Source organism: Cygnus olor, chromosome 17 (genome assembly GCF_009769625.2).
Source record: "Cygnus olor isolate bCygOlo1 chromosome 17, bCygOlo1.pri.v2, whole genome shotgun sequence".
Lineage (NCBI taxonomy): Eukaryota > Metazoa > Chordata > Aves > Anseriformes > Anatidae > Cygnus > Cygnus olor.
This window is the reverse complement of record NC_049185.1, coordinates 1,745,975-1,766,208: the sequence shown is the minus strand read 5'-3', so window position 1 is coordinate 1,766,208 and position 20,234 is coordinate 1,745,975. Positions and strand designations below refer to the sequence as shown.

The window sequence follows — 20,234 nt, the reverse complement described above, 5'->3', positions numbered from 1 at the left end:
TGGCGCTCTGCCTGTCGCGCCTTGACAGCAGCAGTTGAAGGCAGCTCAACTTGGGGGTGATTTCTGCAAACACCCATTGCGTTCTGAAAAGTATCTGACAACATTAATAACGCTTCGGTTGTCGTTTTGTTTTTCTTCTCTTCTTCTGGCTGTCAGTTCTGCGTTTGCTATCATCTCTTTGTCCCCGTGTTTCCTTCTCAGGTGCTTAGCTCTCCTTAGCAGTTGTGAAGTTTGTTTCAGGTTAGCCTTGAGGTCTCCCTAGCTCCTGGACTCTGTCTCTTGATAAAACTGACGTTGCCATCCTTTTGATACCAGAATCCAGGCCCCATCATGCATTTGGTAGCAAGCAAGAAAAAAATCGGTTTTGTTTCCTTCCGACTGATCCCTCCTTCCCGCGTGAGCTTGCTTGGTTTCAGCCCTTCTGCGCGGACAAACGCTGCCCTTGTCCATCCCTGCTTACCGCGGTCTCTGACTTGTGGAATCTCAGCTCAAATTTCAGTCTGGCAAAGGAAAGCTTCCCCTGGAGGGGTAGGGGTGACCTTGGAAGCCCTTGAAGCTCAGGGCTAGGTACTTGTTTTAGAGTCGTTGGGCCCTGCAAGCAGGCAAAGCTGTGTAGCCTCAGGTGCTTTCTTCTTTTTGTATGTTAGTAGACTTACCAGGCAGAAAACTGCCTCTCCTGCTGCAAGTCTGAGCTTAACTTTTGAAGGTGTTCTTCCCGTTCTGGCATCTCGGCATGCTCCTCTGGCCCTTAGCCTTGCTTACTGCTGCTCACGCAGGGCTCGTGTCAGAGCTGCCCTTCTGTGGCTTGGATTTCTGTGCTAATTAGTGTCCCACCTGTCAGAGGTTCCAGTGTTGCCCTTGCTCAAATGATTTCTCTAGTTTAGGTCTTGTTAAGGAACAAATGTCTACCTGTTTTACACCTACACTGTAACCTGTCACCTCCAGGCTTTGATCTGATATTTGCCATTCGTTATTTTTCTTTGCAGGGCAAAGGAGGCTGATCAGCTAAAGCAAGACCTTCAGGAGGCTCGAGAGTCTGAGCGGAGAGCAAAGCAGAAGCTTTTGGAGATCACCAGCAAGTCGTCCTACACGGTAAGAACGATCTGTATTGTAATCCCCGGTTTCCAGGCGGTAATTGTGGCCTCTGTAGCCTGGAGAATTCCTGTGCCTCCATCCCATCGGTGGAGGGGTACGAGCGGTCTCATTGCATTGCTCAGTAGCTGCTCAGAAATACGTAGCAGCTCTTGCCCTTGTCACCCGGGCACCCTGTCCAGCACATCACTCTGCTCTTCTTCCTCCCTATCTGTCCTACCTCATGCTACGAGAGCCAAGGAGCTGCTGGTGAAACTAAAGGCAGCAAGTCGAGAATGAATTTAACAAAGGTGTTAGAGCTGTTCTTTGCTGTGCGGGGTGGACCAGCTTAGTAAGAGCTTTTAAAGGAGGGCTAAATATGAAAGGGAGGATGTCCTTATTCTTCTTAGGTAGGATAAACGTTGTTCAGAGCCTGTGAATTCATTCTTTGGGCATAAACTGGTTGCCGTGCATCTATGTGCTGAAAAGAACAACTTCCTTGAAGGGAGATTATTCCGTAATTGCCCATTAAGAGGATTTCACACCTTCCTCTGAAGCATCTGGTCCTGGCTGCTGCCGGGGACCGAAACGTCAGATTAAATGACCGCTGCTCCGATTCTGTCTGGCAGTTCTTTTCCTCAACTTCTGTAATTGTGCTGCAGGGCCTGCAAAATCCATCAAGTGCTCCCTCCCTGCAGCTCGCACCTGCCATGACTGCCTCTTCTGCAGCCCTTTGTCCTGAGGGGTGAGGGGGGAAGAGCTTGACATCTGTGGGAATAAGCTCAACAGACATACGTGGAAGTTTCTGACCTGTCTAGGACTGAAATTTTAATTTGTACATGTTGGCTCCTTCCCCTTCTCCTCTCAAAACTTTAGAGAAGCAGGTTGAAGAGGGCTAACGATGAAGTAGCTTTTCATTCAGGTTCTCTGAATGTCCCTGCAAAAAAATGTTCAGAAGCTTTTAAGAAACTGCACTGATGGAAAACAGCCAGGTACTTCCAGCCTCGGGGCACTCATTCAAGTGCTAGCTACCTCCATGCTTTGTAAACCTCATCTTCGGAGTGCTCCTTATTTTACTACAGGTTTCTGGGATCCACCGGGTCTTTAATTCTGGGTTTAACATATGCACGGGGTGGAGCCTCCTCACTGAAAATCTTCTGAACGGCCGCATCAGCCCCGTGTTGACGCCTGGGCAGAGCTCTCACATTCCGGCTCTCATGTTCCCGTGCCCATCCGTAGGCAGACAGGCAGAACGGCAGCTAGTGAGCTCTTCTGCAGAAACCCCTGCGTCCGCCCGCGCTAGTGGGCGGCAGCGTGGCCGTATTCCTGCCTGTGGAATTAAAGCCTAATCGTGGGGGTTTTGTAGGATGGCACGGAGCTCAGCTCCACCCCTCCAGCTGCATCTGTCCTGGAGGCAATCTGCGCAGAACTGCCTCCTCCAGACACACGGCGCTGCGCCCTCGCCTTTCCTTGAAGAGCCGGCGCCTTCCTTTTTCCCTCCCCAGCTAGGTGGCAGAGTCCCCTCGCCCAGCAGCCGCTCTCCCAGCCCCTCTCCCAGCCCTGGGATCAGCGCTGTGTCGCACGGACTGTTGTTTTTCCAAGGTCAGCAGGCTGCAAATGTGCCTGCTGTACCCGCGTCCGTGTGACAGCACCTCACCGGGCCCTGCTGTGTGAAGCGCCCTCTCCCCATCCCTTGTCACGCCTGTCTCGCTCCTCTCTTCCCGTGTGGCATCTCTCCTCGCTCTGCCGCCCGCGTGTGTGGGGACAGTCGGGCGCGATGTGCCCAGGCGCCGCTCCTGCGCACGCTTTGGCACGGAGGGACCCGGCGGGGCAGGCGCGGTAAGGAGGGAGAGAACCAGCCCGGAGCGCCCTGGGGGATGAAGGGTTTTGAAAGCTGCTGCTGGGAGGCTTGTGTCCCTCAGGTGAATGGCGGCTCTGCCAAACAGCACTGCGTTCCAGCTCCTCTCTCCCTTAATGAGGGTGTAACGCTGAGCTTGTTCTCTGTTGTCCCAGCGCTTGTGCTCTAGTCCCCCGGCACAGAGAGCAAGCCAGAACTTCCCTCCCGGGGAACGGGAGGAAGGGAGGCGTGGATGGATGTGTCGCAGAAACGACAAGAAGCAGTTAAAATTTCTCTTTGGTAATTTTCCAGTCTCCCGTACTGGCTTTTTAAAGCTTGTTTAGGTGTCTTCTTAGTCCTTGAAGCCCAAACTGCTTTTGTGATGGTGCAGGTGGATGATGCATGAGGTTAAAAAAAAAAAAAAAAAAAAAAGTGGATCTGAGTCTCAGGCCAGCAGGGCTGAGAGAACAATTCATTCTTTACTGACTTGGCAGCGTCTCTTTTGCCTTCTTCATTGCCATTCAGGTACCACTCAGAGCAAGACTAAAGGCAGTCATCTCTTCTGTGAGTCTCTTGAAGTACTAAGCGCCTGTCTTGGGCTTGCCCAAATCCTCGAGTAGCAAAGTGAAGGCAGTGGCAGCAAGAGAAGCTCTCCCTGCGGGGGAAGCCTCGTGACATGGCTTGCTCTGTGCTTCCTTCGTGTCGTCCAGCTCGTTTGCTCTGCTCCCCAGAGGGATGACCGCTGTCAGCGTGGTGCTTGCCTCTATTAACTGAGGGAAATTGTTTTAATAGAATAACAGGTTATGCATTTTGTTCCAGGTGAGGGAACACCGGGGAAAAGCTCTGTGTCCCCTCTGGCGTCCCGTGCCCCGGTGACATCCCCTGTCCCCTTGATTAAAAATTGCTGTGCCTCGTGCACGGCTTGCCCAGCCTCCCTGCGGCTGGTAGGGGACTGCTTTGCTCCAGCTGCTAAACCCGTGCCTTTGAAAGCGCTCCGTCTGCTCTGGCTTCGCTCTCTCCTTACTGCTGCCTCCCCGCTGCTGCTCTCTTACTTCTCCATCATTTTTTTTTGTTGTTGCTTCATGAAAGAGCTGTGCTGAGGAAAGGGGAGGCAGTGGCTGTAGTAACCCTGACAAATTGGCTTCCGGGCTTAATGATTGCAGCAGCTGAAGATCCTGCTCAACTCTTATTGCTGTTGGTTGGGGTTGTGTGTGTGTGTTGTGTTTTTTTTTAAACGTAGTGCAAGCTTGTGCAGAAAAATTGTTAAAGGCTGTTTTAAGGCCAGCAGGACGGTTTGGATGCTCCTGGCTCCCCTGCACATCAGAGACCGCAGAACCTCACGCGGGAACGTTTTTGCAACCCCCTGCGGGCCTTATAGCGAAGGGACCTGAATGTCGATGGGATGCAAATATTTAAATCGCTCGGGTGCCTTTGCAGGTCTGTCCCCTTTCCTTAGAGACAGGGATTTCGGTACTCGGCTGTCCCTTTCAGCACGTGCTCCAGAATCAATGTGGCCATGTTCTGTGGCAGCAACTGCTGCCGTGGGGAGTAGGGATCGGTATTTTCCTTGTAGCTTAAAGTCTGGCTTAGCCGCAAGACGCCAGCCAGGCCAGGCAGCGCAGTTCTAGTTGCCTCCTTGTTTATGCTTGTACGAGGCGTTTGCCTTTCAGCTCGCGCTCTGCAGGGTAAATGAAATGTCGTCGCTCCCAGGTTTGTCCGGGAGCAGGGACGAGCCTCGGCTGCTTGTGAATTCCGGGCTGGTGGTGAGGGAGGAGGCAGGTTACTGCGCGAGTAAATCTGTCACGGCTCTAGCGCTGCTGGTTCTGGCCGAAGTGGAGCTGGCTGCAAACAGTCCCTGGAGTATCCCGCACAGAAGAACCACGGGAAAGAAATAACCAGCCAACGCTCGAGGTTCTGGGGGCAAATACTCTCTGCCCGAGGACCATCCTCCCAGCTTTCGGTGCGTGCTGCCCGCCCAGCCTGTCTGCGCAGTGCCGCCTCCTGCCGTTCCACAAATCCAGCCTGGCTGGGGCACGTCTCCGTTACAGGAATCCCTTAAAGCGGGACGGGGCGTCTAGCAGGGAGCTGGGTGACCTTTGGATGCTGGGCTGTATTGCTCCTACCCCAAACGCCAGCGGGCCGGGCACGCCGGCAGCAGGTCTGACTCAGCTCCACGCGTGCAGTCTGCCGTCTGAAGCTGCTCTGCCATCCTTGACGTGTGCTGCTGCTCGCGACCTCATCTAGCATATTGCAAGAGGGGAGTGATGATTTGAGTCAGGCTGTTCTTCCTGCGCTGGTAACGAGCCCGTTTATTAGGGGTGTGACAGAGTTTTTGACTGAGAGAAGGGTCGTTTTTTTAAGGGGAGGATAAAAGTGGAGAGCCTGGGCGGTGCGTGTCAGGTGGAGGCATCGCAGTATTGCGAAGCAGGGAAGAAAGTCCCAAATCTTCATCTGCGTGCAATTCGAGCGGTTCCTGATGTTATCTCTGTGCTTCCAACTGGGTCTAGCAGTGGTTCCGAAACGCTCGGAGCTGTTAATTACTGTGAAGGTTTAAAAAAAAAAAAAAAAGTAGCGGTGCATCTGTGGACTGCTCTGGAATTGCATCCTAAGTTAACCTTTGGCATGAGGTTCTTCTTTGACCACGCTGCGGGGAGCGCTGGAGCACGGGACTCTGGTCACACGGGGTCTGCCTCACGTTGCCCCTGTTCATAGCTTGCACTTCGAAAACTAGATTTAATGTTAAGAAGCTGCCAACGTCTCCCAAGAGGCAGCTTCTGTCCGGCGTTGCTTCCAGTGACGCAGCAGTGATAAAACCTCGATCTTACAAAGTTTTGTCGTTAGATTTTGAAGGCAGGAGGTTTCGTCTCCACTTTGCTGCCGCAAAGAGCAGGAACCCGGAGGAGCAATAGCTCCTTGAGGAGCAAATGGGGAATGGAGCAAGGGGATCTGTGGGCCCTGCCTGGTGCTTGAGACACGGCTTGTTTGCTGCCCTGCTTCTGCAGGGCTTTGCAGCACTTGCCACCTTCTGCACTAAAAGCTCGCCAGCTGACAGCCGCTTAACCCTTCCTCCAGGAAGTTTGAGGCTGGTCCAGAAAGTGGTGCTGGTGGGCCACGGTGCATCAGGAATGCAACCGGGGTGGTCCTTCCAGTTCAGTGCCGCTCCAGGGAGAGTACACTATTACCCGTGAGGGTAACTAGGACCTTATTAAAGCGTTAGGAAGCAGCACCCTGTGCTGTGTCTTGAGGCATTGCTCTGCTTTTACCTCTGTTACAGAACGCGTGCCATAGGAGCACTCACGTGGGGCCACAAGCGATTAACTTGTCCTCTCCCTCCGTAGCAGTCCATGAACTCCAGTACGACAGCGCTGCCCACGGACCTGCCGAGCTTCAACCTCATCAGCGAGAGCCTGTCCTTCGACTTCAAGGATACGGACATGAAGAGGCTTTCCATGGAAATTGAGAAAGAGAAGTAGGTGGCGTGCTGCCAGGCCGGGCCAGGGCTGGGTTCGGTTACTGCTGCCTTCCCTCTGTGGCAAGGGGAATTGTACCGGAGCCGAACGTGGCTTTTATGTCGTTCAGAAGAGCTCCAGCATAAAGGGAAAGAGGGAGAAGGCTTTGGGGTTCTCATTCACCCGGTCTTTTGTAACTGCTGAGTACGACTTAGCTGCTGGTTGGCCTTTTCTCGGGGGGGGGACGGGGACCTGGTGTCACAGTTGCACCTCTCCTGCCCGATTCAAGGCAAGTTTAAGAGTGCTGAGCCCTGCAAACGGATGATTCCTGTCCGGGCGGTTAACCCAGCTCTTGGTTAGGCTTTAATTATCCATCTTGGTAGAAAGAGTTAACAGCAGTGTGGTTGCTGGCACGCTGGGCTATTGCAGGTTGGTGCTTGGGTGTTTGCAATGTGTCCAGGCCACGTTGAGGTAGCTGGGGTGCGGGCTGTGGTCCTGCACTGGGGCTTTAACCCCTTTCTCTTTGAATCTGTGGCATGTTTCTATATAAAAAGTGTACGCAAGCAAGTTTGGATGTGATTATGAGCTTTGATCTTGTGTTTTCCTGAGGGTGTAAATGTAGCCTTCGAAATTACAAATTTAGCAGAAATCAAAGCAGATCAGATTTTAATCTCTGTAGTAATAATGTGCTTTGTTCATTGACGGGATAGGAGATCAAAGCTAGAAGGGCTCTGCCACAACGCTGCGGCCGTAACTTCCCGGGGCTGGAATGAAACACCCCGCATCCCACCGGGTGGCTTTTTCTGCCCCTGGCCAGTTCCCTCTCCCACGTGTAAGAGAGCAGACTGCTACTCTAGGGGCAGAGGTTAAAAACTTTTCCTAAAGCCAAAAGGAAAAATGTGAAAGCTGAAAATACCCCACTAATTCCTGGTTCTGTACCGAGGTTGCTAACTAGGTCATCCCACTCTTCTGAGCAGGAGGATCTCGGCTCTGCCAAACGATAAAAGCAGTAGCATGCTTTCGCTGGCTTCTCCAGGAGTGCTCTCATTCCTCGGATGCTGAGATAAGCCTTGCTACAAATTTTGGCACTTTGAAAGGGTTCTTGTTAGTCTGCTGGTACTTTGACCTCGGTCTCAGTATTTAATCACAAGTACAGGCTGGCATGGTGTGATTTTTGTCTTTTTTTTTCTTCCAGTAGATGCTTCGTTGTGGAAGGCAGCTAAGGCTGAGACCTGAGAATGGCTAGAGGTTTTTTGTGCCTTTTTTTTTTTTCTTTCTATTTTTGAGAGGCCTTTCTCTCTCTCAGGGGTGCTGTGTGTCTAAAAACTACCTGATATTTTGGGGAGAGCGCTTGCTCCCACACCCCTTACAAATTAAATCCCTCTAAAACATGAGAAGGCAGCATACCAAGGTCCCTCCTGGAAAATGGCATGAAGGGATTTGTGCCTTTGTGAGTCTGGGAGCTAGGTTTGGAGGTGGGGGGGAGGATTGGACGACAGCGGAGTAGAGCAGCGCTGCTTAAAACAGTATCTTTTAGGCTGGAACTGCATAATACTAAATCTGTGTCATGGCACAGCTTCGCTCAAAAATCCTCCAGCAGCCCTAGCTTGGCTTTATTTATTGATTTTCTAGTAACATGACTTAGAGTTCTTGGTCGGGTGTCCGGCTTCTCTTCTGAATCCCGAACGAATGGCTGCTGAGAGTGGTTCAGTGTCTGCCGTAACCTGCTGGTGTCGGCTCCACGCGCTGCGGGTGATGACGACGGGGTTTTCCTGTTACGGTTCCGCCGCCGACTGCCACGGCGTCGCGTCACCACGTGCAGCCAGCCTGCCCTGACCCGGCTCTGTTTTGTGTGCGCTAGGGTGGAGTACATGGAGAAAAGCAAGCACCTGCAGGAGCAGCTGAACGAGCTGAAGACCGAAATCGAGGCGCTGAAACTGAAGGAGAGAGAGACAGCCCTGGATATATTGCACAACGAGAACGCCAGCCGAGGCAACAGCAAGCACAACACTATTAAAAAGGTATCGGAGGGCTCCAGTTTGTATCTCGCCTGACGAAATCCTTTAAAAACAACAAAATAACCCTGCCTTTATTTTGCACACGTTGTTATAATAAAATTGTTTGGTCTAGGCTTTCTTCCCTGGCTGCTTAGCTTTGAACCAGGGCGCAGGGAGTCGCAGCTTCTGGTGGCTCTGGTTTCATTCTTGCTGCAACCAAGCCTTGCCTTCTCAGTGCTCTGTGAAGGGCTGGGGCGGTCTCGAGGTTTGCCTGTCCTGCTGAACCGTAACAAAAGCGACGCAGAGGTGCTGGTAGGAGGGATTTGCTACCCTAGTCACATCAGGAATGGGAAAAGCCCTTCCTGGCTATTGCAACCATTCCCTAAGGGCAATGCAAGGAAGCAGTTTTGAGTTTGGCTAGGGAATAGTAAGGGGAAAACTGCCCCTGATTTATGAGCCCTGAGCAGAAAGAGCCAAAAGCTTCATCCTCTCTTAATCTGTTCTCGAGTAACCTGTAGTGCAGCTGCAAGTACTAACAGCAAAATCTTCTACTGGTAAGGTTCGAGTGGGGTGTGTGCTCCCTGTGCTCCGCACCCTGGAACCACCTGCCTCTAGAAATGCTTTGGGGATTAATGCTTAGCCAAAACGTTGGGGTGCCTGGGTCTGCTAGCGCAGGAGTCACGCCTGGAAGGGCCCAACACAAAGTGTTCGTTATTTTTACATCCAGTCCTCTTCCGTTAGTTGAGTAGCTCTGCTCTTCTCCCAGCTGGGTTCATTCTAACGAGAGCCTGGGCACGCATCCATAATCGGTACAGCGGGACCTACTGGTCAGCTCCAGTCGCTTGCAGAGGCTTTTTCCCAGGGTTTCTGCTAGCAAGTGTCCTTGTGAGCGCCTCGGAAGTCAGTACGGCACGCGTGACAGGGGCGTAGGTTGTGGTAACAGTTACAGGTTTTCAAAACAAATCCTGGCCTGGTAACACGTCTCAGCGGCGAGCAGTAATGCCTAAAAGGGTTCGAAAATAGCCGTTCGTGCCGACTCTCGTGGCTGGGAGCTTGTGATCGCTGAATTGGGGCAGGAAAATGAATCTAGTGGATAGCGCTGGTTTCCCAGTGCTAGCCTTGTGCTATTTGGGTTCCTGCCTCTCCAGAGGGGACAGCATAAAAATCTTCACAGGCCCTTTAGTCACTGTAGAATCTGAAACCCTTTCTGCTCCCATTAGGCTTTGAGAGGATACGTCCCCATACTCAGAGCCCTCCGTATAAACAGAAAATGCTAACTTTTTGCCTCTGACTGTCGCTTTTGAGATGAGTTAATAGAAAGCCGATGGTCCCATTTGTCTCACTTAACGGAGGCGGCAGGCAGGCGTTTGGGCGTCTGTCGGCGGAGCGTCCCTGTCGCTGGGGCCGCGCTCAGCCTCCCTTCAGAAGCTGCAGGCCTGTCCCCTGCCTCCAAGAGGGAACCGGGGCTGCCTGGCTCTGGCGTCTCGGCCCCAGGAGCAGAGGTTTTCAGATAACAGCCCGCTACCGAAGCGCGTCGGAATAAATTACAGCCTGCTTCTGTTGGTGCCTTCGGGAGGTCAGGAGGGCTTTTGTCCCTGCAGTTGTGGTGGAGAGGGAAATTGAAGATGCCCGAGATGGACAGGTGGTTTGGAAATACTTGGGTAACGCCAGCCCCCTGCCCCTCCTGGGAAGCTGTCGGTCACTTCAGCGCTGTACGGATTGCACAAACGACCTGACGTTGCTCGTATCACAGAGGAATTTTTTTTTTTTTGTGTCCGTTTTATTTTGCTGGTTTAGCCTCAAGCCCAGGGCAGAAGACCTATCTGCATTTGAGACTTCCACGTAGGTTGTTCCGAGGTACTCTGCGTGTGGTGAGGGGGTCACCGGCTGTCACACTAACCCGTGCATGAGCTTGCCCGCGGTGCGCGCTGCTCGAGCCGGCCCTGCTCCTGCCGCCCCGTGCGCTGTGACCCCAGCCCCCAGCACCCTCCTCCCCGCAGCCCGCCCGCCCGGGGGGCGGCCCCGTGCCCGGCTCTCGCGCCGTCAGAAGCGTTCGCAGCTTCTCCGCATTCATTTTCGCACCTGGTCCTCCACGCTGGGCTGCATCTCTCTTGGCAGAAGTTGAGTTGGCAACATCGGTGGGGGAGTGCAGGCAGAGATGCTTAAATAATTGAACACGCCTGCTTTTGCTCTGCTGCCTGTGGCTGGGAATCCGTTGGAGGTACAGGGGGGCCTTTGAAGATTTCCGTAACGAAGTAAAGCAGGACCTGCCCCCTTGTTTGCTGCAGAAAGGAACTCACGAGCTTAAAAAAACAAAGAAACCCCATCAATTTCCTCTCGCTGCTGCAGCCAGAGCTGGCATAGCAGGCTGAAACTTCCCCACCCCGTCTCGGAGCAGGGCAGCAAGTGGCTGTGGCACCCGCGTTGCCTGTCTGAGCAGCACCAGAGCAGCGTGCAGGCGGCAGCTGAGGACAGGCAGCGTCTGCAGGTACTGCTTGGGCCTGGCAGCGCGTGGTGTTGGCCGCTACCACCCCTCGAGGCAGCCCTTTACAGCCCTGCGCTCTCCTCTCCCGCCCGCTGGCCTCAGCCCTGAGAAATGGCAGGCGCTGGAAATGGGAAAGGTTTCTTGCCCTTTTCCCAGGGCCCGGGATCATTCCCTGCAGCCTGTGCTCGTGGCCACCAGCCCTTTTTAAGTGACTCAAAGAGCGCGTTTCTGGCTTCGGGGGGATGGTTTGGGGGTTGGAGGAGCTGTGTGCCGCTGGCGGAGCTGTTAGCGGGTCCCGAGGGTGGCCCTGCCTTCCCCGCCATGCTGCGGGGCGCTCCGGTCCCCCGCCTCCTCCCCACGCTGGTCCTTTCTGCTCTGCCGGCTGCGCCTCGTCTTCCTGGAGCTGCTTCCCTCCAAGGACCAGCCTGGCTGAGCCGGGGGCTTGCGTGCCCTTGGGGAAGAGGGGTTTGGGGGAGCTTTTCTGTTCATTCCGTGGCTGTGGTGTTGCCCCCACCGACGGCGCTCGGCAAATTTTGACTTGTAGCACTAAAGGAAGAGACCATGAGGGTGCTGCAGCGACGGCGCTCCTGAGCGCAGGTGGCAAACGTGCTTGGAAAAAGCCTTTGTGAGAAGTTCCCGAGGGCCAGCGTAGCCCTGCCCGAGCATCAGGCACACGCAGCCTGGCTGCTGAGCACCTTCTCAGCACCACAGCGGAGGCAGGAAGATGCTTCAGCCACAGGCTTCTGCCTGGCCCGTGACCAGAAGCGATCAGCACCGCTCGGGGCTGGTGCTGTTCCCGAGCCGCCGGTGCTCTCAGGACGACGAGGCAGCGCCGTAAATCAGCCAGCGGGGTTTGTGCCAGCTCTCCGTCGCTTCAGCACCTTGCTGGTGTTCCCAAGACGGGCTGCTCCCGTCGCCACGCCTTCCCTGGGGAAGAGGGAGCAGGAAGCTAAAACAAGCGGTGCCCCTCGGGCTGGCCGGCTTCGGGGAGATGCCGGGTGTCCCTGCGGGGCCGGCTGGCGGTTGTTGAGCCCCCTGTCCCGTCCCCATCGGCGCCGGGAGCTCCGTGACACCTTGAATTTGGGTGAGGTCTGCAGGTGAGCACGGCACGGGGAGGGGCGTTGGAGCCCCGGCAGGTTGTGAAGAGCATCAGGCGGCAGCTGAGAGGGGCGCGGTGCCGGGAAGGAGCCCCCGTAATTAAACCAGCTGCACAGCGAGCGCTGCTGAGTGACCTCTGGGTTTTGTTGCCTGCCTTTGAAGATGCCTGCTAAGTTTTTTCGTGTTTAATTACGTGGTTAACATGCTAATCCTATTTTATGAGCTCTGTGGGCACAGCGCAAGCACCTCATCTGGAAGCCGCTTTCTCTGTAGCGCTCTCGGCCGGGGGCTGGCGCTGCCGGCTCCAGCTGGCTCGGCTTCAGGAGGGTTTTGCCGCTCAGACTGCGGTAGAACGTGGAAAAAAGCGCTTCTTCCTCGCTTGCCTCCGTGGGGGAAGCCTCCCAGGACAGGCTGCTGCTCCAGAACACGAGCACAACCCGGCCTTTCATTCCAGTTGCTTTCTTCTTGCGTTGTCGTGCTTATTTACGGTGATTTAAGCCCTTGGAGGTGTCTGGGCAAGGAGCAGATCTCTGTGCCTGTTCCCAGACAAGTGGCTGTGTCCTTGAGCACCGCTCTGGTCCTTCGACGACCGGCTCTGGGCTCCCGCTGCCCACGGGGCTGCCTTTAGGTTTTTAAGCTGACTTGTAGGACGCAGCACTTGTCCATTTCTGGGGCTGGAGCTCGTTCCTTGGGACCTGCGCCGCTCTCGCCACCGGAGGACCGGGGCCGTGCCTCATCCCCTAGGGGATGCGAGGGACCAGCAAAAGAAATGTTTTCACTCCAGGCACCACTTTTCCCCCAAATCCCAGAGGAAACGGAGGCGCATCCCGCACGGCTCTTGCCCCTGCATCCCCGTGTCTGCGAGCCCAGGTCCCCGCTGGGTTTTTATTCCTGCCCCGGTGCAGGCGAGGTGTGAGCTGCTGCGCCTCGGGGACGGGAAGTGAAACTCCCCGGCAGCTAAACTGGGACGGAGCAGCCTCCTTCCCTTGTTTACAAGGAGCGAAAGGAAACCAGCAGCCGTCAGGCCTATCAGCTATTTTTGTGGCAGCCTTTGAAAAGTGTTTCCTTCGACGGGAGTGTCATCTTCTCCCTTTTAAGCGCGCTCATCAAAGCGGCGGAGGCTGGGGGAAAGTTGTGCTCCGGGCCCCGCGCTCGGCACAGAATCAGCGGCCGCGTGGGAGGAGGAGGCAGGGCGAGGGGTGCGGGGGGAACGGGGAGCTTCGGCCCTAGAAGAAGGGGATGTGTGACTTGAGCTGGCCGCCGGGGACGTGGGCAGGGATGGAGAGGACACGGAGGGGAGCGGGGGTGGCAGTAAAGAGGATTTACGGGATGCAGCACTCGGGCTGCGATTTCGCAGGGACTACAGCTCCCTGCCCGCAGCGGCAGCAAAACGTGCCTGGGGAGGCACGGGGAATAAAGACCACGGGGCTGGGAGAGTGCTGAGCACCGGGAGCACGCGGCGAGCCCCTGGGAGCCGCCGTCCCCTGCCTCTGCTCCCGGTGTGGGGCCGGGGCTGCCCGGACCCCGCGCGCCTTCTCCCCCTTTGTGGCAGCAGAAGGGCTGCGCCCGTGGTTACTGGGTTAGCGGCTGTCAGGTGGGTTTTCCTCTTGCTGTTTGCTGTTTGTTTGTTTTCTCGCACAAGTCCAGCAGCTCTGGGTAACGGCAGAGCTCTGAGAAGCCCAGCGCAGGGCTGCAGGGAGCGGGGCTGTTCCCTTCTCCCCCTCTTGATTCATTTGAGCGCTGGCTGCTTAATTGCGCTCCCGCTCCCTCTCTCTAAATTTTCTTTGATGGCTCTGGTAGTGCATTGTGGAGCCCACCCCGCCCCCCCTCCTGCAGGAAGGAGATTATCATAATACTGCTTGTAAATCAATTTTTTTTTTTTCCCCCTCTCTGCACTGACGAAAATGTAACTTGCTCCTAATCACTCAGCCTGCGCGTGTGGGCATTCGGCGCTCCTCGGCGGGCGAGTGGAGCTGCTGCCAGGGCGCTGGGGGCAGTCTGGGGAGGCAGGAGGTGCCGGAGGCCAGCCTGGGGCTTTCCCCAGCAAACGGGGGCAGGGAAAGGGGGCTGCTGCCTGCGCTGCTGCCTGCGCGGCGGGGACCTGCCCTGGGGGCAAGTCCCCGAGCCCCATCGCGTCCCTCCTGCTGCTCTCCTTGCTTGCCTGTCCCGGTGCAGAAAAGGAAAAGAACCGAACGGGTGGCTCCTGCTGTTAGGGAGGGGGTTCCCTGCAAAGAGCTGCCTGGGGCTCGTGGCTGCAGCCACAACCGACGCCAGCTCAGCTCCGGAGCTCCCCGCGCCCGCCGGCTCGCGCAGCCGCTGCCCGGCCCCCGCCGTGGGGCGAGTCGTGGTGCCGGGGGGCTCTGCCCTCCTTCCCTGAGCGCAGCCCTCGCCTCTTGTCATGCCACGCACAGCCAGGCTGCGGCCGCGGCCGGAGCTCTGCCTCCGCTCCCTTGTCAGCGGAGCGCTGCTGGTGGTGCTGGGCAGGGAGCGGAGCTCTGCCGGCCTGGGGAGCCAGCCTGGAGCTGCTCAACAGCATGAAAAGCAGGAGGAGAAGGAAGGAAGGAAGGAAGGAAGGAAAGGAGGGGGTTTTCCCTCCAGGCACGGCGGAGCATCGCTGGTGGAGTCGGGGTGCGCTCAGGAGCGATCTGAATTCCCTCTCCTGATCCAGCCGCCTGGGCCGTGCGGAAGAAATCCTCCTGCACCACACGAGCCGCCTGTGCCCCCCTTTTACGTCTCATCACACCCCTCTCTGCTGGGCTCCTGCCTCTCCTGCTGCCTGCGTGGCCGCGGCTGCCTTGCTCCTCCCGTGCCTCGGTTTCCCTGCGTAGCCCCCAAACAGCGATCAGCGCAGGGAAGGCCACAGGTGGAAGCCCCTGGGCAAGAAGTCGCTAATTTGTGACTTCTTCCTCCATCCCTTCCTTCCCCCTGCGCCTGTGCCCTGTCCCCTCGTTGCTCTGCCTTCACACAGCGGCGTTAGCTCCGAGAGCCCCGGCTTGACACGCTCGTGTTCTCCCAGCGGAGCGCCGAGCTTGCAGCAGGAGGATGCGGGAGGAGCGTCCCCGTGCTGGGCTTTGGTGGCTCGGGTACCGCGAGCCCCCAACAGCCGTGGCCAGGGCTTGGAGCAGCACCGTTGCCCTTCTCCCCCCGTCCCGCAGAGGAGGTGACTTGAGCAGCGGGGGCGGTAGGAAGGAGGCAGGTGAGAGCTCAGCGTCCTCCTGGGCCCCGCATGGCCTCACCTCCGCCCCCCTGGCGTGGCTGCGGCCACCTCAGCCTGGCAGCAATGAGCCCAGGTCGCTGCCAGCTCCGTGGCATCCCCCCGGGCATCGTACCCCAAATTCTCTGGCTTTTGACCCAGCTGGAAGAGCCAAAAGCAAGCGTGCGCTGCAGCTCCAGAGAGGAGGCTGGAGGGACGGGGGGATGCTGAGGAGGAGCTGAGCCAGCCCTGTTCCAGTAAAGGGCGTTAAGCCCCTGCAGAAATTGCCTCTGCAATACAGATTTTCGGAACGGCATTAGAGCTGTGAAGGAATTACCGAGGAAAGGACAGCGGGGCGAGCAGGGAGGGGGAAGCGCTTGGCAGCTCTGCCGTGGGGCTTAGCTGGCTGCAAGGCGAGCCCGGGATCCCTGCTTCAGCAAAACGCGCGGCCCCGGCGGAAGGCACGCTGCTTAATCCAGCTGAAACGAAGCCCATGCAATTAGCTCGCTGCTTTGGCACATGCGGCTGGTGATTCAGCAGCTGGGGGGAAGGTGGCACTTCTCCCAGGGCGCTGCTTTGGGGGGTTACCCTGAAACACTGGGGTTTTCCTCCTCTCGGCTGAGGGTGTTTCTGCCATCTCTCCTTTGGCCCTTTAGGGAACGGGACTGCGGCTCCCGTGCAGAGCATTATTTTTAGTTCAGCCTCGCTAGCCCTGCCAGAAGCTTTGCTGGGCCAAGTTTCGTGGTGCTGCAGAGCCCTTGCTCCAGGGTCCTCGTGGTGTGAGCGAGCGGCTTCAGCTCCCTGCTCCGGGACGGCCCCGGGTGGGTGTCGGGGCCGTGCTTTCCTCCAGGACCCCGTTCTCCAGCCGCCCAAATTCTGCCGCTGCTGCTGCCCCTCAGCACCCTTCACTCTGTGGGGAGGGCAGGGAGCAGCCCCACACAAGAACCCATAACCTTCCCCGCACCCTTCATCCAGCCCACGCTTGCCGAGGCTGCGGCGAGACGTCCCCGCTTCTGCCGTCCTCGCGTCTCCGGAGGGGCAGCGGCCGCCCCGCGCCCGGCGGGAGGAGGGAGTCACCCCCGTCTCCCCTCTGCTCTCTTGCAGCTCACACTACAGAGCACCAAGTCCCGCGTGGCCTTCTTCGAGGAGCTCTAGGACGTGCCCGGCCGCCCCGCACCGCTCTCCGGCCCCAGCGCCCGCGCCGAGGAGCGGGGTGCCCGCACCGGGCATCGCCGCGGCCGCGTCCCGCCACCCGCCCCGGACTGCGACGTTCTCCACCTCAGCGTCTGCCGATCCTCCTCCTCCCTCCCTGCTTTTTTTTCAGCCTCTCCTGCCTTTTCCTTTTTTTTGATTTTCCCCCCTTATGTTTTGGCTCAGCCTTTCGGGCTTTTCCCCGGCAGCACAAGGCCGGGGCCGGGGCCGCAGCGGAGGAGCGGGACGGGGCTCCCATTAGCAGCCCCGAGCAGGTGCCAGCGGAGGGCTGTAAATCAGCGGGCCCGGCGGAGGCAGGAGGCAGGAGGCTGGCACGGAGGATTTGTGGAGGAGCTGCGGGGGAGAGGGCGAAGGCTGAGGGCTGCTGCTGCGCTGGGGCAGGAGGAAGGGGCAGGAAGACCTCCTCCTCCTCCTCCTCCTCCTCATTCCTGTATGCAGGAGGGGATGAGGAGCGGGAGAACAGCTGGTGCCAGCCAACTGCGACCTTTTTTCCCTGCAAACTGTGACAAGCGGGGGCAGCCTGAGGCCGGGGGCTCTCCTTGGGGTCGAGGCGGGGCTGCGGCCGGCCGGGATCCTGGCAGAGGGCGATCGCGGCCCCGGCTTTGGTTGCGGGGAGGCAGCGGGTGCCCGCTGCGCCCCGCCGAGGTGCCCCCACCTCAGCCCCTCTGTGCCTTTCCTGGGCGCTGCAGCTGCAGCAGCCCCAGCTCCGTGCCCTCCCGTTCCCCCAGCAGCTCGCCCCGCACCCTGCCCGTTCCCCGTTGGGGTGAGCAGGACCAGGAGCTGACGGCCAGGTCCGGCGCCCCCAAACGCACGCAGGGACCCCCCCCCATCTCCTCCGCAGCCCCCGGCCGCTGCTCCCCCCACGCCTGGCTCCTGGCCGCCTCCAGCACTGCCTCCCCGTGCAAACCGGGGGTCCCGTCCCCAAAACACACCGCGGGTCCCAACCCTGGCCGCCCGCGCTGCGGCTGCCCTGCGAGAAGCCCCTGAGCGAGGTCCCTGGCGCGTCCTCGTGGCTCCGGCCCCACTCCTGCCCTTCCGTGGGGACCCGGCGGGCTCCCAGCGCCCCAGTTCCTCCCTCGCCCCCCCCAGGATGGAGTCGCAGCCCCCCGGGCAGAGCGTGCCCCAAACCCTCTTTATTTAACAGCCTGCTGCCTTGTAGCGACTCCCCGCACGAAGCGCGTCTGCAATTCAGATGGGTTTGGCCGTGGCCTGGCACAGCCTTTTTCTATCCCCGTGGATCGTTGTACTCTGAAGAAATAACGTTTTTTTGTTTTTGTTTTTGTTTTTTCTCAGTTGTTTTAATAAAAATTCAAAGCACTACGAGGTGGGGCACGGAGCTCGCCTGGTTCTTTTCCCCCACGCCTCCCGCGCTCGCCAGGACCGCAGCGGGCAGGGGGTGAGCGAACGGCGCGGCCTCGATTTCTTAATCCTTCGAGGACGAAGCCCCGTGGGGACATGGGGTGTCCCACCACGCCGTCCCCGACCCCGGGGGCTGCTCCTGCTCCCGCGGCCCCAGCCCAAGGCCAGGCGATGGGATTTGGGGCCGCTGCCTGCTCCCCAGTGGGGTGGGAGGCGCGGGCGGGCTGGGAGCTGGGGGTGGCGGTGGTTTTTTTCCCTCTTTTGTTGTTCTTAAGCAGGGCAGCCCAGGGGAGATGGGATTGCTGCTTTTTTCGTGTGTGTCAAAGGGATGCTGATGGGGAAAAGGGGGGGATTTGGGGGCTGCGGGAGGGGGCAGGGTAGGGGGGGCTGACCTGATTTCCCGCGCACGCGGCGCAGCCTCGGCATCAATAATGCAGCCGTTGCTCGCAGCCTGCAGAGGACAGGGAGAACCTCGGGCTGGGGGATTTGGCCCCAAAGCAAAGCCTGGAGGGCTGCTTCGGAAACCCTGAGGATGCTCCGTGTCCCCGGGGGGGTCTCCTTGCCCCCTCCTTGCCCAGAGGGGATGGGGACAGGGGACGGCGTCCCCCGGGATCGTGGCTGTGCCCTCTGGGAGCACCCGGCCCCAAAAGGGTCCCCGTGCCCCAAAGGCAGGGCTGAGCTGTGGGACCCAGCCCTGGTGCTGGGATGCAGCTGCTGCGGTGCCATAGGGCCCTGCACTCGCAGCCTTGCACACTCACAGCCTTGCACACTCACAGCACTGCACACCTGCAGCCTTGCGTACATGCAGGATCGCGCACTTGCAGCCCTGCACACAGCATTGCATCCATGCAGGGTTGCACGCCCACAGCCTTGCACACGCGCAGCCTTGCACGCTCACAGCCTGTGGCAGCTCCGTGTGAGCGCTCCCAGCAGTGGCAGAATGGGAAATTCCAGCGCTTTCAAAGGAAATTTCATTCTGATTTTTTTTTTTTCCTTTTTAGCAAAATTAAATTCATCAAAGTCTAGACAGCTTCAGAGAGGATGTGGATTGCGTTGAGATGACTTTGCCCAAGGAAAAAATAAAAATAAAACTATCTAAATGGCTTTTTCCACGTGCTGGAACAGCTCCTGCCTCCTTCCACCCATTCCCCAAACTGGGAAGGGCCCCACGTGAGCTCTGCGCCACTCGGGGGGCTCTGCCCAGAGCTGATTTTGGGGGGGTCTTGGGGGCTGCCAGCGCCCACCAGCAGGAGCAGGAGCAGATCCCAAAGTGGGCAAAGCTTGGGGCGGGTTTGGAAAGGAAATCGGGGTTTTCTTTGCCAAACTAAGGGCCTGGCTCCATTTCGGCAGCGTTCCTCAGCACACTTTAATGCTGGGGGGCTGGGGGTGGCTTTGGCACTGCCCTGGGGACGGGCTCACGTCTGGCATTCAGACCGGGGCCGTTCCTCACTGGTGGGGCACCCCCAGCCTCCAAGGGCACCAGCCCTGCACCGGGCATCTCCGCAGGCACATCGGGAGCCACTCCAAAGCACCCCCCTACTCACATTTATGTGACTTTGAAAACATAAAATGCCCTTAAAAAAATCAGCTAAGCCCCACGCTGAAGCTGGTGCTGCAGGAGGGAGGTCACCTCTGGGGGGGAGACAGCGGCTGGCGGAGATGCGGTGCCCCCGCTGTCCCTGGGGTGGGAGGGATGCGGGGTGGCCCAGCCCTCGGGGCTTGGTGCCCACCCAAAATCCGCAAAATCCACCCAAAAAGGGGACGGGAGAGCCCTTGTCCCCCCCAGATCACCAGGGCTCCGTGGGGGCCCGAAGTGACGCTCAGGGTGGCCCCAAAGCGAGAGCCCAGCGCCGCCGGAGCCGTCCCAGCAGCGAGGAGAGGCGCGTGGGGAAACTGAGGCACGGAGGAGGGTTGCAGCGGCGTGTCCCCGTGTGCCCGTGTCCCCGGGGCTGCCCGCCCTGCGGGGCTCCCGTTTGGTATTCTGCCCTTGTCCTGCGCGGCGGCGAGGCAGCGCCCGGGGCCTGCAGCCATGCATTATTCATGGGCGCGCTGCGGCGAGGGCGACGCACCCCCAGGAGCTGCTCCTGCACCCCTGGGTGCTGCGCCCCGGCACCACGGAGCTGCCTCCTGCACCCTGCTGTGTGTGCGTGTGCGTGTGCACAAGTGAAGGGCGTTTCTGCAGGGGCAGTGTGTTTGTGCACGAGGGAATTGCATTCGCACGAGGGGTGCAGTTGCATGAAGCGGGTTGTGCACAAGGGGCGTGCGCTTGCACAAGGGCTGTTTGCATCCAAGTGCTTGCACAGGGAAGGAGTGTCGCACAAGAGACATATTTGCATCACTGTGTGCGTGTGCGCGCGCACAAGCAAAGGGCATTTCCATAGGGGCCATGTGTTTGTGCACAGCGGAGCTCCATTTGTGCAAGAGATTCTTTTGCACTACAGGTGTGTGCACACGAGGGACGGGCCCGTGCACCAGGGACACACATTTGCACGCCCCAGCCGTGCCGGGAGCAGCGGGCACGCCGCGTTAGTCA

The 20,234-nt window shown here is 58.3% G+C and overlaps 1 protein-coding gene across 6 annotated transcripts in view; it reads left to right on the top strand.

Annotated features, from left to right (window-relative positions):
• The window catches only part of NF2 (neurofibromin 2), a 41,217-nt gene extending 23,555 nt beyond the window's left edge, over positions 1 to 17,662 (top strand). For 2 of the 6 annotated variants that reach the window (XM_040576937.1, XM_040576931.1), the window contains 4 exons: positions 987 to 1,092; positions 6,247 to 6,377; positions 8,219 to 8,378; positions 16,235 to 17,662. In XM_040576937.1, coding sequence (XP_040432871.1) covers positions 987 to 1,092; positions 6,247 to 6,377; positions 8,219 to 8,378; positions 16,235 to 16,285 — 448 coding nt within the window. In that variant the 3' untranslated portion in view covers positions 16,286 to 17,662. Of the gene's footprint in view, positions 1 to 986; positions 1,093 to 6,246; positions 6,378 to 8,218; positions 8,379 to 10,151; positions 10,212 to 16,234 lie in introns of all 6 variants that reach the window. The other 4 variants (XM_040576936.1, XM_040576934.1, XM_040576935.1 and 1 more) reach the window with 4 other exon arrangements.
• Positions 17,663 to 20,234: the final 2,572 nt, after the last annotated feature.